General features: G+C 50.5%; 5 protein-coding genes across 5 annotated transcripts; 1 reads left to right on the forward strand and 4 right to left on the reverse strand.

The window, feature by feature from the left end:
- Positions 1–33: 33 nt before the first annotated feature.
- On the forward strand, positions 34–3,906 carry N7473_001829 (zinc knuckle domain protein; the record flags this gene model as incomplete). The annotated part of the gene is made up of 1 exon (XM_057147769.1): positions 34–3,906. The coding sequence occupies one exon, from the start codon at positions 34–36 to the stop codon at positions 3,904–3,906; it is 3,873 nt and encodes a 1,290-aa protein (XP_057011423.1).
- Positions 3,907–5,244: 1,338 nt separating this feature from the next.
- N7473_001830 (ribonuclease H family protein) lies at positions 5,245–6,600 on the reverse strand (the record flags this gene model as incomplete). Its single annotated transcript, XM_057147770.1, has 2 exons — positions 5,245–5,904; positions 5,959–6,600. 2 exons carry the CDS (start codon positions 6,598–6,600, stop codon positions 5,245–5,247), a joined length of 1,302 nt encoding a protein of 433 aa, XP_057011424.1.
- Positions 6,601–6,936: 336 nt separating this feature from the next.
- N7473_001831 (ankyrin repeat domain-containing protein) lies at positions 6,937–8,046 on the reverse strand (the record flags this gene model as incomplete). The annotated part of the gene is made up of 1 exon (XM_057147771.1): positions 6,937–8,046. The coding sequence occupies one exon, from the start codon at positions 8,044–8,046 to the stop codon at positions 6,937–6,939; it is 1,110 nt and encodes a 369-aa protein (XP_057011425.1).
- Positions 8,047–10,799: 2,753 nt separating this feature from the next.
- Positions 10,800–12,029, reverse strand: N7473_001832 (uncharacterized protein; the record flags this gene model as incomplete). Its single annotated transcript, XM_057147772.1, has 1 exon — positions 10,800–12,029. The coding sequence occupies one exon, from the start codon at positions 12,027–12,029 to the stop codon at positions 10,800–10,802; it is 1,230 nt and encodes a 409-aa protein (XP_057011426.1).
- Positions 12,030–14,521: 2,492 nt separating this feature from the next.
- Positions 14,522–15,090, reverse strand: N7473_001833 (uncharacterized protein; the record flags this gene model as incomplete). Its single annotated transcript, XM_057147773.1, has 3 exons — positions 14,522–14,779; positions 14,827–15,009; positions 15,073–15,090. 3 exons carry the CDS (start codon positions 15,088–15,090, stop codon positions 14,522–14,524), a joined length of 459 nt encoding a protein of 152 aa, XP_057011427.1.
- Between the last annotated feature and the right edge of the window lie 1,855 nt (positions 15,091–16,945).

Genomic DNA, 16,945 nt, shown 5'->3' on the forward strand with positions numbered 1-16,945 from the left:
CTCCAATATAACGTGCACAAAGCGTGGCCTGTGATGGCCACGTTTCTCAGGGACAAGAAGGTTCTGGCGACGGATGTCATCGCGGCGCAGGAGCCATGGAAGAACAAAAACCAGCACACGACCCACCAACCAGCAACTGCAGCATTCCAACTACTCTATCCCGCGAAACAGACCCCTCGGGGACGACGTCCAATTCAGGGCCAAGAACAAGATACAGGTCCTCTTCAAGCCGGTGTATGCCTCTTTTTGTCCAAAAAGATTGACCCATCCACTTGGTCATGCCAGGTGATTTCGCAGGACTACCAACTCCTGAAACTTAGAAGGGCTCATCTAGGGAAGGACTGGACCGACCTATTTGTGCACAATGTGTATAATAGACCCGGCAGCAACACCCTGGCTCAGTTAAATCATGAAATGTCTAAGCGCCCCCTCGTGGAACACATCGTGATGGGAGACATGAATGCACACCACCCAGCATGGGGAGGAGCGGGGACCAAGATTGATGATGAAGCGGAACAACTGCTGGAAATCATGGATAGACACAATCTGGAACTGATCTCGGAGGAAGGAAAAGCCACTTGGACTCGAAACGACCAGGAATCGGTTATTGACCTCACACTTATCAGTTCGACCCTTACCAGCAGGCTCATCCGCTGCGAACGAGCGGACGACGTGGAACATTCGTCCGACCATTTCCCTGCCAGAACGGTGCTTGGCATTGAAACGCCGCTACGCGAACAAAAGAAACGGAGAAACTGGAATGCCACTAACTATGTTACACTGATTCAGAAGATCGAGGAAGGGCTACAAGTGAGAGACCTATCTCGAGCAGACCCGGCACAAATCGAGTGCCAATGTGAGACACTAGTGGATGTGGTCCAATCAGCAATTGATGCTTCAACCCCATGGGCAAATCCGTCAGTATGGTCGAATCCAGATTTCGACGACGAATGCAAGGCCGCTGTCAAGGAAGTCCGTCGACTACGACGCAAGCACACAAGGACAAAAGACCCCTACGACTGGATGCAATATTCCCAGGCACGCAATAGAAAGACACGCCTCGTCAAAAAAGCACTGTCTACAGCGCATCGTCGCCGGGTCCAACAGGTCATCGAAGAGGGCCCACAGGGAATGTGGCGCCTTGCTAAATGGGCAAGAAACCGCAACGGAGCCTATGAGAAAGGCCGTACCCCCTCGTTAAAGGTTCAAGGCCCAGAAGGACGGGACGAACTTGCAGAGACCGTTGACCAGAAAGCGGAAGCCTTTCGGACGGCCTTCTTCCCACAACCACCGCCTGCAGATCTCTCTGACACTACATCTTTCGAGTACCCAGAACCGATTGAATTTCCACCGATCACTATACACGAAATCCAAGATGCAGTAAAAAGGGCGAAGGCAGGAAAAGCACCAGGAGAAGACGGCATCCCAAACTCCCTCTGGCACAAGCTGATCGAGATCCCCATCATTCTACAAGTCCTCAGCCAGCTATTCAATGCATGCGTTCGCACTGGTTATAATCCAGCGCACTTTCAGCGATCAATCACGGTGGTCCTCCGAAAGCAGGGCAAGGACGACTATCAACTGGCAAAGTCTTATCGGCCGGTGGCGCTCCTCAACACCCTGGGCAAGTTCCTTGAAGCAATAATCGCACAAAGAATCAGCTACGCAGTGGAGACACACAGTCTTCTTCCAAAGACCCATCTTGGTGGTCGACGAGGCGTCTCCACAGACCACGCCATACACATCATCATTGATCGAATCAAACTGGCCTGGGGAAAGGGTAGTCCTGTGGTGTCCTTACTGCTGCTGGATGTGTCAGGAGCATACGACAATGTGTCCCACGCGCGTTTGCTCCACAACCTCAGAAAGCGGCGACTGGGGCAACTCGTACCTTGGGTGAAGGCTTTTCTGCTAAATCGAAGCACGCGAATCCGCATGCCCGAGGGCATGCCGGACCGCTTCCCAACACCAACCGGCATTCCTCAAGGATCACCAATTTCGCCGATACTCTACCTGATTTACAATGCGGACCTCATCGAAAGCTGCGGGAACGGAGTGACTAGCAACGGCTGGGTGGACGATGCCTGCCTCATGGTTAAAGGAGACAGCGAACGAGAAACGACCCAAAAGCTCAGATCGGCTTGCCGAAAGGCGGATCAATGGGCCAAAAAGCACGCTTCGGTTTTCGACCCAAAGAAGTACGCGCTCATACACTTCGTGAACACCCAAGAAGTCGACCCGCAATACACACCACTGTGTCTCGACGGACATACAGTGGCCGCGACGAGGACGGCTGAGCGTTATTTGGGATACTGGTTAGACCCGGCACTGGAGTTCCAGGACCACCGCGAGAAAGCGATTGAAAAGGCAGGTGTATCTCTCCAAGCGTTGCAAAGTTTAGCAGGTTCAACCTGGGGAGCCTCCCTTTCAGCCATGCGTAGGATCTATCAAGCGGTAGTCATCCCACAGATGCTCTTTGGGGTATCGGTCTGGTACCAGCCGATGGTGATTAGCAAGAAGAAGGCGCGCACAACCAGTCAACCGTTCGTGGCAATCCAGAAGCGGGCAGCATGCCTCATCAGCGGAGCGTTCAGAACCACAGCAGTGGAGGCTCTGAATACAGAACTACACCTACCACCAATTGCGACCCATATGAACCGTCTCGTGAAGGAAACGGCTGTACGATTGCGGACAGGACCCACATTCGCTGTTCCCCCTACGATGCTACGAAGTCGACCTGCGGAAGAGAGAGAATGGGCCGGATGGACACCGATGGAGGCGCAAACCTGGAAGACGGGCGGATGTCTTACGGCTCCCCCGGGTACTTTGGCAAGGCACTGGGAGAGTCGGAAGGCATTCGTCCAAGCACCCTGGCAAGCGCCACCAGAAGTGATCATCGAGGACAGAGAAGTCGCAGTAAGAAGCCACGACCAGATTGTATCCAAAGACCCAAGAGCAAGACCCTGGATTCTCTACACTGATGGTAGTGGGGTCGAAGGGAAAATCGGAGCAGCAGCCGTGGATCTCCAGAATCACCATACCCATAGCCAAATGGGGGATGATGACACGTCCACTGTGTATGCTGCTGAACTTCGCGGCATCGAGATGGCACTCAATTCAACCCTGGAAAGCACGGCACCATGGGTGACACAGGTGAAAAACGGACTTGTCATCTTCGCGGATAGCCAAGCGGCATTGAAGGCGCTTCGCCAACCACGAATGCCATCGGGACAGGTCTATCTGGAAGGGTGCCTTGACCTGATAAGGCGACACGCCGCTAACGGTATCCGAACTGAGCTCAGGTGGATACCTGCTCATCAGGGAGTGGCTGGCAATGAACTTGTCGACCAACATGCAAAGGAAGCGGCCCTGGAACCGCAAGAACCACAGAAACCAGACAATCGGTATATCCGTCTCGCAGCTGCGGCTAAACGCCGTATTCGCCGCGAGGCGAAGGCCGAATGGGAAAGATCATGGGTCATAGAGAAAACAAGCCGGCCGACGAAACGCCTGATCGAACTACCAACTAAGAAGACCCTGGAATTCTGGTCCGGCCTACGGAAGGCCACGGCATCAATCCTGATGCAACTTCGCACTGGGCGAATTGGTCTTGCCGCCTATTTACATCGCATCAACCGACGCGAGTCAGCGAGGTGTAGATGCAATCTGGGGAACCAAACGGTTAGCCATATTTTGCTTGAATGCCCGCTGCTCCAGGACGAGCGGAGTTGGATGAGAAACGCCTTGTCGGACCGTGGAGTCGCTCTTCGACTCAACTCGCTCCTAACGCGGCCAGAGGCCCGCGCGATTGTGGCCGAATTCATGGTACGGACAAATCTCTTGGACCAGTTCCAAGCAGTCGACCCAATGGCTCTCGGGGTGGAAGAAGGCGACGAAAAAGAGTGATCCCTTAGGACAGTGTGACGGAAGGAGTAGGATGGCGCCCGTTAGGAGTGCAGTGCCAGGTCCACTGTACTCCCTTGATGCAAGCGAACACAAGAGCGGCAGCCGACCGCCAAGATGGCTGAGCTGATAGGAGAGTGTGGGGAAGGAGTTTGTGTAGTGAAATCGGCCCTAGGTGATGGAGGGGACGAGGGGGACGTTCGTTCGAGTTTCCTATGTTTTTGTGCTTACGTAACCTATAATATTCTCAAACGACCATACAGGGGCGGGGAGCCCTGTGATACGGTCGTTCAGTGGGCTGGCAACCACTTTGAAGCTGTCGGCAGGCCTGACAGCACTCCCGCATAGCAGCATGTATTAGAGCGAGCTACATCGGGCAAATGAATTCATCATCATAGTGTATTCGTTGCGAACTCTGTTAACCTTGGCGAGGAGAGAGTCCTTTAAAATAAGCTCTTCGAATCGAGGCACTGTCGCGTCTTCGAGGCGAGTAATCCGCCGTTCCATCTTTTGAACTCTCTCGGCTAAATCTGTTGGGCTCTGGGCTACTTTAAGTAGCTTTTGGAAGCTTTTTTTAACGCTCCGAGGGGTATTTGGTTCTTCAATTGAGCTTGAGGATAGGGCAACTGAGATATCCCGACATTCGCGCGAAGGCTGTGGCAGTTTCCCGCGCGCATCATCCTCAGAAATTTGATCGAAGCCCTCAAGTGGCACAAATTCACGCTCCTCTCGCTCAGTAAGCGGTTTAACCACTAAATCAGGATTAAATGGGTAAATCCCTCGCTTCCTAAAGCTTCCCCGAATGATATGGGGGGTAAAGGTCTCTTCGCGAATTTCACGAATCCCCCGCAGAAATACTGCTTTATCAGTCGGATCACCACCCCATTGGGATACAGTGCGATTCCAGCTTCGAAAATGGGTCTTATACGTGAGAAACGTATCACCATCTAGAGGTTGAACGAGGTGTGTAGCATGCGAGATGAAACAGAACGGTAAGATTCTAGCCTGCCCGCAATACTCAAGGAATTCGGCAGTTAAGTGCGTAGTATGGCCATCAAAGAGTAATAAGCGTGGCTCATCTAATTAATAGTCCTTCTATTAGTGTGGATATCCTTTAAAAGTACAGAGAATATATAATACTGACTCTTCCCAGTGCGATTTATAGTGTGTTTATCGAAATGTTGAAGCCATTCAAATGCAAGATCTGAATTAAAATAGCCCGTCGGAGCCACTGATACGACCCAATCTGGGTTTAGTGACTCGTTGAACCATCTTTCAAGCAACACATTGCCTGTAAAAATAAAGAAGGGTGGTAATGCGAAGCCATCGGCGGATATGCATTCAATCGAGGTAAGGCTCTCTCGGGTCCCAGGAACCTCTGCGCGCGCTCTTTTGCGGCCAATTGCGCTCGTCTTGGAGCAGCGGGCATTCAAGCAAGACCTGACTGATCGTCTGGTTCCCCAGATCGCAACTACATCTCGTTGAGTCGCGCGGGTTGATGCGATGCAGGTAAGCCGCAAGGCCAATTCGCCCAGTGCGAAGCTGCATCAGAACCGATGCCGTCGCCTTCCGTAGGTCGGACCAGTATTCCAAGGTCTTCTTAGTTGGTAGTTCGATCAAGCGTTTCGTCGGCCGGCCTGTTTTCTCTGCGACCCATGATGTTGCCCACTCGGCTTTCGCCTTGCGGCGGATACGGCGTTTGGCCGCAGCTGCGAGACGAACGTATCGATTATCTGGGTTCTGTGGTCCTTGCGGTTCCAGAGCCGCCTCCTTTGCATGTCGGTCGACAATTTCATTGCCAGCCACTCCTTGATGAGCAGGAATCCACCTAAGCTCTGTTTGGATACCGTTGGCAGCGTGTTGCCTTATCAGGTCGAGGCACCCTTCCAAATAGACCTGTCCCGACGGCATCCGTGGTTTGCGGAGCGCCTTCAATGCTGCTTGGCTGTCCGCGAAGATGACAAGGCCATTCTTTGCCTGTGTCACTCGCGGTGTCGTGTTCTCCAGGGTTTAATTTAGTGCCATTTCGATGCCGCGAAGCTCAGCAGCGTACACAGTGGACGTGTCATCATCCCCCATTTGGCTATGGGTATGGTGATTCCGGAGATCAACGACTGCTGCTCCGATTCTTCCTTCAATCCCACTCCCGTCGGTGTAGAGAGTCAAGGGTCTTTCTCTTGGGTCTTTGGATAGAATATGGTCGTGGCTTTTCACTGCTGTGTCTCTGTCCTCGATGATCACCTCTGGCGGCGCCTGCCATGGTGCCTGGACGAATGCCTTCCGTCTCTCCCAGTTCGTTGCCAAAGTCCCCGGGGGAGTCGTGAGGCATCCGCCCGTCTTCCAGGCTTGCGCTTCCATCGGTGTCCATCCAGACCAATCTGTCTCGTCCACCGGTCGGCGTCGTAGCATTGTTGCGGGGACAGCAAATGCTGGTCCTGTTCGTAGTCTTATAGCTGTTTCTTTGACCAGGCGCTTCATGTGAATCGCGATCGGTGGTAGGTGTAATTCGGTGCTCAGAGCCTCTGCTGCCGTCGTCCTGAACGCTCCACTGATCAGGCACGCTGCCCGCTTCTGGATAGTCACGAACGGTTGGCTGACGGTGCGTGCCTTCATCTTGCTAATCACCATTGGTTGGTACCAGGCCGCTACCCCAAAGAGCATCTGGGGGATGACCACTGCTTGGTAAATTCTGCGCATGGCTGAAAGGGAGGCTCCGGGTGTAAGGATAATACATACAACGCATAAGCACCTTTCTCAGTCATTACGCTGGCGGCCCTGCCCTGGCTACATCCGCTGATCAGCTTGGACTGGCCCGCCAGCCTATATAGGCCTTTCTACATAGCCCGCCGCCCGAGCACATATGGTTGACTGAGATTCCTGGCCCAAGGATGCGAGACCCGAATCCGTACTTGTGGAGCATATAGCCATGGGATAGCTATTCCTCGGGGGACGGCCTAGCCCAGGGTCGTGCGTCTATGTGGGAGTCTACCCTTGTGGTAGAAATCCCCTGGGGGAATTTGCCCTTATATCAAGTTACCCCAAGGCAAGTTGTACCTGAGGACAATCTGTTCTTTTTTCTGGTGATCGTTCTGGATCTCGCTCGACCAGCAGCCTCACCACCGCTTCATGTCCACGCTCGGTTGCCCATGACAGCGGTGTCCAACCATCGGTATCCTTCGAGTCTGCCTCCACATCATTTCGCTCCAAAAGTAGTTTCACCACCGCCTCGTGTCCATATTCAGCTGCCAGGGACAGTGGTGTTCGACCTTTCAGATACTTCGAATCCGCCTCAACATCATCTCGCTCCAATAGCAACTTCACCACCTCTTCATGTCCACATTCAGCTGCGCCCAATAACGGTGTGCAACCAAACTCGTTCTTCGAGTCCGCTTCCACGTCATTTCGCCCCAGTAGCAACTTCACCACTTCTTCCTGTCCTTCGCCAGCTGCGTGCAATAGCGGTGTCCGATCTAAACAATCCCTCGAGTTCACATCCACGTCATCTCGCTCCACAAGTAGCTTCACCACGGATTCATTTCCAGAATCAGCTGCCCAGTACAGCGGCGTTTGACCATCGTTATCCTTTGAGTCTGCCTCCACATCAATTCGCTCCAAAAGTAGTTTCACCACCGCTTCACTTCCACATGCAGCTGCACGCGACAGCGGCGTCTGACCAAAACCATCCTTCGAGTCCGCTTCCACATCATCTCGCCTCAGTAGCAACTTCACCACTTCTGCATGCCCTTCAAAAGCTGCCCATGACAGCGGTGTGTGACCCCAGGTATCCTCCGAATTCACCTCCACATCATCTCGCTCCACTAGGAGCTTCACCACAGTTTCATACCCACGCCAAGCTGCGAGCGACAGTGGAGTTCGACCATTCTTATTTTTCGTGTTCACGGGAGTACTATTCTTCGCTAGCATGGCGTTTATTAGTCCGCTCTCAGCCTCTTCTGCTAGTAGGTGTAAAATTGTATTCCCATCTCCGTCCTGAATCGTAGTGTGTCGGATTGTCAAGAGTCGTATGAGTTCAGGAATAGCGCGTAAGAGCGATAATTGATCATGAGGGTTGAGATTTTCTGCCATGAGGAGAATGACCTCTCCTGGGAGAGTAACACAGTCGTTAGGTATATGCATAGACATGATAAAATGGGGTATTGTTCTGGCCCGCTGATCTATCTGGTCGTAGACTCGTGAGAAAGCCTTGACATGGATGATAAATATTTAGGAGCACAATGAGGGCTCCGGCGGCTGAAGCTGCTGGTAAGATGGTGGGCATAACGGTATTGGGAGGAATTTTATTGGGTGTGGGGAATCGGATTTATGGATATTCCTGTAGGCTGTGAGACCAGGGAGAGCACAGACCAGGCAAGAGAGGGTACGTCATATGAAACCCCTCAACATACCTCGACCATCTACGGAGTACAGACATATAGATGGATAGCATGACCCGCAATATTTGCCTTTGGAAATCCTCATCGCGGGGTTGTGATAGTTGTGCCTTTCTTTATCTTCTCAAAGTCTCGGTCTGTAATCAACCTTGGTGTTGGGTAGTCAGCTTTCTTTCCCTAGCGGAAGACTCGGCCACATACTAATTGTGAAGTAACAAAAGCCCAAAATCCGGGATGTACCTGACCCGTCTCCCGGATACGAACGCCCACGCATACATCCGCGTCACACATCTTACTATATTCGCATGCCTTTCTCATCAAACTTGTTTTGTGACGGCATTGTTTTTGGCGCATCAATTTTCTCTTTGGGGAGGAGTAATTTGATCGGGTTGGATTTATAACAGCCATTGCGAGTGGTCACCTTGTTCTTTGAGGGAGCGATGAATGTGAAAAGTATCAGAAATGCAAGCTCTTATAGGGATAGTCTGTTAGCAGGAAAGAGCCAAAGTGTGCAAAGGGCACTGTCGGGACATATCCTCCCGTCAGAATAAGCAAAGACATCATATCTGCTTGGTGTACGTAATCGTATGGGATTCAGGGGTATTGGAAGGAATACACATCTATCTACATGAATCAATTGACTTTTGCCTTTCGAGCATACACACTGTCCACTTAACTGTGTACATAGGACCTAGCTGGTCGTCGTGGAGTACTTCCGTGAGGAAGTCATCGCTCTGACGACGTATAAAAAGGGTGTCCGGCCAGGGCCACGGAAAACGTGGTATAGCGGAGGGCAGCTCGCGTCCGAAGGGTAGGAGCACGACGGACGATGTGGTACCTCAACGGGCAGGTGAAGTCCATCCGCTACCACGAAGACGAGACCTACGAGGTCTACGAGCAAACCTAGGCAGAGGATGGCACCTCGCTCACCGACAACCGCCCCGGACAGGAGTAACGCGTGGGAGTCGTACGACCCAACGAGGGGGCCTGGCTTCTTGGTCTGATCAGCGGCGATCAGGACGAGCTACGTAAGTCCGCCTACGTGCTCAGGAAACTAGCCAGTGACGTGCTGGACCACTGTAACGACACGAAGGCCGAGATCGAGCAGAGGCTACACTACAGGACAATTCGATGCAGTGCCCTCAGGAAAAGTGACCGGGATCTAGGGACTGGTGTCTTGTTCGGCCAATAGTCAAGTGGCTGCGGTTGGAGGCTGTGGCTGGAGCGACAGGGACAAAAACTGCGGGAGGTTCAGCTCGGCACACAACCGCAACAATTTTTATGTCGCGATCAATATCACAACCACGTTCCAATCCGTTCTTTGAGGTTTTGACCGCTATAGTCTTCTGGTAGAAGTATAGTCTCGGGAATGCAGCAGGAGTTGAAGTCAGATTCCCCTCCAACTTGCCAAGGCTTTGCTACGAGTCTATGGCCAGATCTGCCACATTACCAGACCAGAACACTGCGAGTATTTATCTTTTCGTATCTCCCATGCACCAGACTATCACAGTACCTAACAACCGTGTTTATCTCCCAAGAGAGGTTATTCTCATTGCGGCGGAGAATCTTAACCCTCGTGGCCAATTATAGCTCTTCCGCGCTGTTCCTGAACTCACCCGACTCTTGACATTCCGACACACTGCTATTCAGGATGAAGATTGGATACAGTTTTACACCTACTCGCAGAAGAGGCTGAGGTCAGACTAATAAAGCTCCTGCTAGCGAAGAATCGTACTCAAGCGGACCCAGCGGTCGGACACCCCTGTCGTGTACAGCTTGGCGTGGACATAAAATGGTGGTGAGGCTGCTCGTGGAACGAGACGATGTCGAGAGTGTCTCGAAAAATAACCTTGGTCGGACACCGCTATCATGGGCAATTGAGGGTGGACATGAAGCCGCAGTGAGGCTGCTGGTGGAGCGAGATCAAGAATCATCAGCTACTTGAGATCTAAATCAAAGATGAAACAATTGACGAAATATCCTCGATCTTTGGCTAGTGTATATAACTTTGTCTCAAATCTCGATGAGAAGAGAGCTAGTGGTCCCATTGGGGCATCTAATTGATCCCTCCTTAATTTGTACTTCAGCCAAGCTTTGACCATTGGGACATATGGAACCAGATATGAAAGTACATTTACATCACATGGATTAAATTCGGAGTTTTGGGCAGCACGCATTGGGACATGCGTGTGGTTGAAAGGGGCCAGCGACTTTAGTGGACTCTCATAGACGGTGAAGATAGTTGTTGGATTCAAGTTGTAGCATTATATATACATGCCTCAGTGACCTTGAACTGGTTCATAGAGCAAATACAGTTACTGACAGTTGTTTACTTCCACACCAGCATTTCAACAGTTGAACTTCTCTTGGTGCGGTCCATACTGTGAGTGACCGAGCTCTGTGAGGTATTCTGTTTCCAGACCATTTCCAGACAGCAGGCTCGAAACAAACCCATCATCAACAAGGGATAAGTGAAGATGACCATGCAGAGAGAAAAAGAAAACATTATCTGCGATAAGGCTCGTCCAATATCAAACCCCCCGCACTTCGACGCTGAAGCTTGACGACCCGCCTACTTGGTTCAATAAACAACGTCCAAATACAATACTCAACCGTAAACTTCCAATCGATCTTGTCGTTTTTTGACTTCATCAGCATGTCGCCTCTGACCAGCAGCTGCCAGCAATAAGTGAGGTACTTTCGCAACTCCTTCACATTGTCCTTGTGTAAGGGATCGTCGGCCCGGACAATCCTACGCGTAGGTGTGTATTTAGCGAATTCGATGATGGTAAGGCAGAGCTCCGTGGGAAGACCTTTCTGCTGAAGAGTCTGAATGACCTCAGCGATATCATCACGATGGGGACGATATCCGTCCATGTTTGCGGCAGATTTGAGTTGCGCGAACGACATGCGCCCGCATTGGTAACGGGATGCACGATAAGCATAAGTCCGTTCCTGCGAGAGTCCAAAAAAAGCTTGGTAGGGAAGCGTCTGCGTCGTTGTTTCGGCACAGTTCAGGATCATCAGCTGGTACGCCCGAGTAAGACGATAGTCAAGGAAGCTTTCCTCCGGAAAGACGGGCAAACCGCGTTCCGGACACTGAAGATAACTCTTCTTTGCGTCGTCGTCGTACAGCTCAGGCTTCTGCAGAAGGACATTCAAGCAAAGATACGATATCAACGCCGGGTAAAAGAGACCTTTCAGCCCATAATCGCTTTCATCATCAAAATGAGTTTCCCATGCTGTATACAAATTAACAGACGGGTGTGATGAAATCCGCAGCACAGTGTCCATCTCATTACGAAGCAGCAATATTTTGAGTGGCTCGAGCACCTCGTAAGGAGGCCTATAAACCCCACTCCCGGGGTAGTAGTCCATAAATGTGGACCAGGACTGCATTCTCCTGTCGTCAAGGGCCTCCATAGAACATATAGAACCACCTCTCTCTTGACTGTGCTGAAGAGTGCGCTGGATTTTTTCGGCGGTTGCCTTGGAAAATACCTCTTCGTGGTCTTTTGGTGGGTCGTAAACCTCAGAATACTTGGCTCTCTCAACGTTGCTATGTTCCTCTATTGTCCGGGAAAAGGCCATAGCGAAGTAGCGCAAGTCCTTAGGTGTCTGAGGAGCATCTTGCGAGAAGAGATTGGTGAGATAGTCGTTACGCCGGTATTTATACCGATAAATGAAGTTGTCCGATAGAACTTTCCAGGGGAGATTGTGGGCTTGATGTGTCATTCTTGGTCTGCGTTTTGTGTAACGCTCTGATATGAGTCGCGTAAAAGGTTTCGGAATCTCCTCAGGCGACTACATTCAACCCTGAAGACAGCGAGACAAGAGCCTTGACTTGTGAAAGGGAAGCTAGCAGTGTAGAGGAAAGAGTTAATCGGTCAGGAGGCCGGTTGATAAACATGAGCAATTTCAACACCGCCCGTGCCATACGGACCCACACCGCTTTTGTTTGTCTTTCGTGTTACGTACGTATCATCCACACGTATCAACATCTGTCGGAGCAAGCTATGACAGTAAGGGCTAGTAATCCTGATAGGCGAATGAGGTCGAGGATAGGAGCAAGCGGAACCAATCTTGGATGCCAAAGGGTTGATTGATTGAAGAAAGAACGAATGTCATGGAGCAGGTTGAAATACCCCATGTATGGCTCGAGTACACGGTGTTACGACAACCGTGATGCCAAAGATACCAAATTACTATACAAAACACAAGGGAAAAGTGGGTCACTGAGTATAACCCCTGTCTTAGCGGTAAGTTACCGCTCCATGTCTCGACAACATCTATGTAACAGGGCGAGGTAATCTCGTATCTGCTAGTATGCACTCTGGCGAATGAGGATCAGGCGGAACCGACTAAAACGGGATGAATTGATTGATTGTAGATAAAATGAGTGGCAGGCAGAGGGTACAGTATGTTAAATACACATCTGCAGAGTTGGTCCATAGTGGATATGTGGATGGGACCAATTCCTCCGGGTCTTAGAGGACCCATGGGATACTCGAAAGTGGCTTCGGAGCCCCGTAATTTACATACAAAACACAAAGAAAGGCGGGGGCCGAAGGAAACCAATAGGAGGCAGCTGTAACTGCTCCACTTTCCTCGACACTTTCTCAGTGCCCCACTCCGATTACGCTAAGCGAGTTTTGGTCAGATGAAGCCCCACCTCCACGTGGTGTCCGCTGGGAACTCTCAGAGAAACAGTCTGGCTGTCTTCGAGTGCCAGGAGGAGCTCAACAACGCGATCTTCCCCCCTTTTCACGACGCGCCGACGCGCCGAAAACCGAGTCTCCGAACCTCACGAAACACCAAACCTCACAGAACCAGTACCAGAGAGGAAGTCGTGACCCCTCATACGTACGCCCCTACGACGGAGAACGGAACTTGTCACTCCATTTATCCCGCCCGACAATTGTTTACGGTGCCGGATCTCGAAGATTACGCGATGCAGACGCGAAAAGGAAGGCCGGGTGTGATCACACAACACAGTCACAACAACCACCGACAAAGAACCTACGCCCGAGAAGACGACCACACTCTGCTCTGATGCCGCGACGCGTCAAAATCAACCTCCAACCTCACGAAACACCAAACATCACAGGACCAGTACCAGAGAGGAAGTCGTGCCCCCTCACACGTACGCCCCCACGATGGAGAACGGAACTTGTCACTCCGTTTGTCCTGCCCGACAACGGTTTACGGATTGGACATAGACGATGACACGCTGGGCTCGGGGCAGTCGGCGATGAATGGGGAGTTCGGTGTTGCCATAACATTGAAAACATCGCCGAGGCTTCTTGGCCTTCTTGATATAATTTTCGGCTTTCACAAGAAGAATATCCTGCTGCGAAGGCTCCGGAGAGCTGCGTCTGTTCCTGGCTGGCTCTGGTAACACGTTGGTCTGTTCTTCATCAAATCCGTCACTTGGTGCTGCCCGTTTACGTCGCCCACGCAATGGTCCACCTTCAAGGAAACAACAGTATCGGGAGATCGCAGCCACGGCGGCATTCCTTCTTTGCCACTCCGCTTCCAGGGATCGAGAGGTAGGCCATGTGAATAATTTCCCAAGAAGATCAATCTGCTCCGGTAGCATCTGGTCTTCTACTTGGAGTACCTTCTTCGCCTCTTCATCATCATCAGCAGCCCCCGAGAGCGCAAATACACTACGCGGCAGGTTAAACCGCTTAGCAGACCGGTATATTGAAAGTACGCCCGCGAATCCATCAATTGCAGAAAAGAATACGGAGGCTGCCTCTGAGGAGAGAAGGTTAGCTAGGTAGTATGAGAAAATGTACTAGACGCCTATCAGCGCACCGATACAGCACCACTATTGAATTTCCGTGTCGAGGAGAGGATACATACGTAGTACAGGAAGCCCTTCTCAATGCTAGCCAGAAAGAGTGTAATTAGCAATTGCGGATTGGAATAACCCTTGACAGGAACAGTTCTTGATACTCTTCCCCAGAGGACTAAACATACTACAAAAACAGTATACAACAGTCCTTCGGGGGAATTTTCGAATGTACACTGTCATGACAGTATTTCCAAGGAGTCCTCAGCTGTAGAAAAAGGCTGATTCCTCGACACCTTTTAGTATGACGTTCGGGCATAGATACTTACTGAGAAAAATATGCAGTCAAAGTCCACGCATGCCACTTAATGCCTTGAATGCGATATATACCTTCGGTAGTATAAACGCAGCCCAACAAGTAGGCCAAACCCTACACAGACAACCAGATCTTGGCCATGCCGAGTCTGGGATAAAATACAACACACATAGCCGCCAGGTGCGTCGTGGTGAACCTGTTTCCTCCCTTAACCTTGCTAACCCCGAGCAACTCGGCTGCTTGGTGATGGCTGAGTTCCACGACGACCACGGGGGATGAGTCGTCAAACTCTGTTGGGGTGATTGGTAATTGTTTGCTGAGCTTGTCGTTATCAACGAAGAAGGTGCGGAAGAACGCCGTGTCCATTTGTAGCTGTCAGTTCTTAGCTTGGGCTGGATAGAAAGAATTTGGCGGCTTACACTCAAGACTGTCCGGTTGAGCGAGTATTTGTTCAAGGCCAGCGCGGCCTTGACGTGGTCTCCAATCTGCTTCTTGTTCATCGAGCAACTCCCAGCATTTTTGACAGCCTTCTTGGGTTTAGCCGTTGTGCAAGCCTTCTTTGCTGGCTTGTTCTGGTCCACCTCGACGGATGAAGATGTGCGCTGTATAATATTAGTTAGTGGCATGCGTCGATTGAAGTTACTTGGGATGAAAGGATAGCCTGCCTTTCGCGATGTTACCATGTCGAAGAGCAGTTCAAAGAGGCAGAGTCGGGAATATGCAAGGAGAAAGAGGGATTGAATCCTCAGTTGGAGGCGGTGCTCAAACGATTCTGCACAAGAAAGGCGCGTTGGGAGAAGCGTGGTGGAAATGAGACTCGTTTATCCGTCCCTGGGGTCTGGGTTAACGTGAGGTGAGGGAGAACAGGTCCGCGTAGTGCTTGCGCTAGTCCTATTTTAGCTAGTTCATAGGGCCCATCTCCATATTCAGCATATCTGACGGAGCAGAAGAGGAGGTGGATACCCGGAGAAAGGAGATACTGTATATCCGCCTGGATTAGCCATGTTTATGCCCACATAAATTGCCAGATAGGGGCGAAAGCAATTGAGACTCATTGTGATTTCTATTGGTGCACCTACATGGCCTCTCATCTCCGCTCTAACAATATCTCTCGTCCCAATGGTTGCCTCGCATTTCTCGCGGTCTGACATTACTGAACCTGAGTCTGGGTTATATTCGGCCAACCCGGACCCGACCCAGGACCCAGACTGGGGCCCCAATGGGGCCCCAGCAAACCCCAACTTTGCATAAAATTAAGGTCTTGGCGTTCATAAAGCTGCTAAATAATCAGTCTGTAATCTTGGTATTTTTTGCTGTTTAGGTTAGAGCCTCTATTAACAAGCCCCTTGGATGTTAACTTTATTTAATTAAAGAAAATAAATAGTTCATATTAGTCTGTACAGTCAACTCTCGCTTTCTGCACACCCTTCCATCCAAGTAAATCCCTCTGCACACTGCGAATGTGTACACAACCCGAGATGATGACGTAATGCCTAAATCCTGATTTCCTATTTCGGTAGGTAGGAACCACTACGGACAACCTTTAATATGGAAAGTTTGTTTCTTCTATGTACAATTTTAATCGGTGTCTGGGGCTTTAAAAGTAATCGGCTCTATTCCTCTAGCATTAAAAGGTATATTCCTTGATAAATCTTGATATTTAGTACTCTCATGGGTTAAGATCGTAGTGTTGCGCAGGAGAGATATGTCGCAGCATGACTTGGAATATAAAAATTTCACTCGAAATCACGTACGTACGCTAAAATCGATAAAACTAGATATTGAAAGGTAGCGACTTTTACCTTAATAGAAATATCTGCTTAATTTTATCCAAATGCCCGATATTTTGCTTCTAATGGTACTTAAATCGTAGTGTATTCGGAACAGGAGCTAAGGGGTCAAACCGATTCTGGGGGGTTCAACTTGTCTTGGCACCTGGAATTCTACACTCTGATTGGCCAGATACCATGACTAATCAACCAAAAATCTCCTGCACACCTCGAATGTGCAGAAAATGAGCAATTTATATGGTAAAATGCATAAAAGTGGGTCCATCCATCCAAAACCCATGCAGCATGCAGATGTGTGCATATGCTAGGCGTGCAGAAGGCGAGAGTTGACTGTATCAAGTCGGGTCAGGTTCCAAGATACCCCTTAATCCCATGCACGGACACTCGGTGGTCACAACACCGGAGCCGCAGCTCCGCGCAAGAATGCGTACACCAAGAACGGGACGTTATGTCCCGACAGCTGCTGTTGCATATCCAAATGAGCCCGAGATTTTTTGAATGAGAATGTAGTATAACCACGATGGCGATTTAATTAGTGCTACTCTCAACTGTTTACGTATAAGCAGTTTCTGTTGCTTGCTTAGATTGACTTCTTGGAGTAAGCATCTGTTCACAGATTGAAATACCTGCAAAGGACAAGCAGGATGCGACAGTGCTACCTATATGAGATACGCTAATTTGAACCGATTTTATGGCCTATGTGGCCCCAGGAGCTCTGACGCGGCTTTTGGACCTCAACCTATCCCCT

The sequence above is a fragment of the Penicillium subrubescens genome (assembly GCF_028828155.1).
Source record: "Penicillium subrubescens strain IBT 31985 chromosome Unknown utg000002l_segment0_segment0, whole genome shotgun sequence".
Lineage (NCBI taxonomy): Eukaryota > Fungi > Ascomycota > Eurotiomycetes > Eurotiales > Aspergillaceae > Penicillium > Penicillium subrubescens.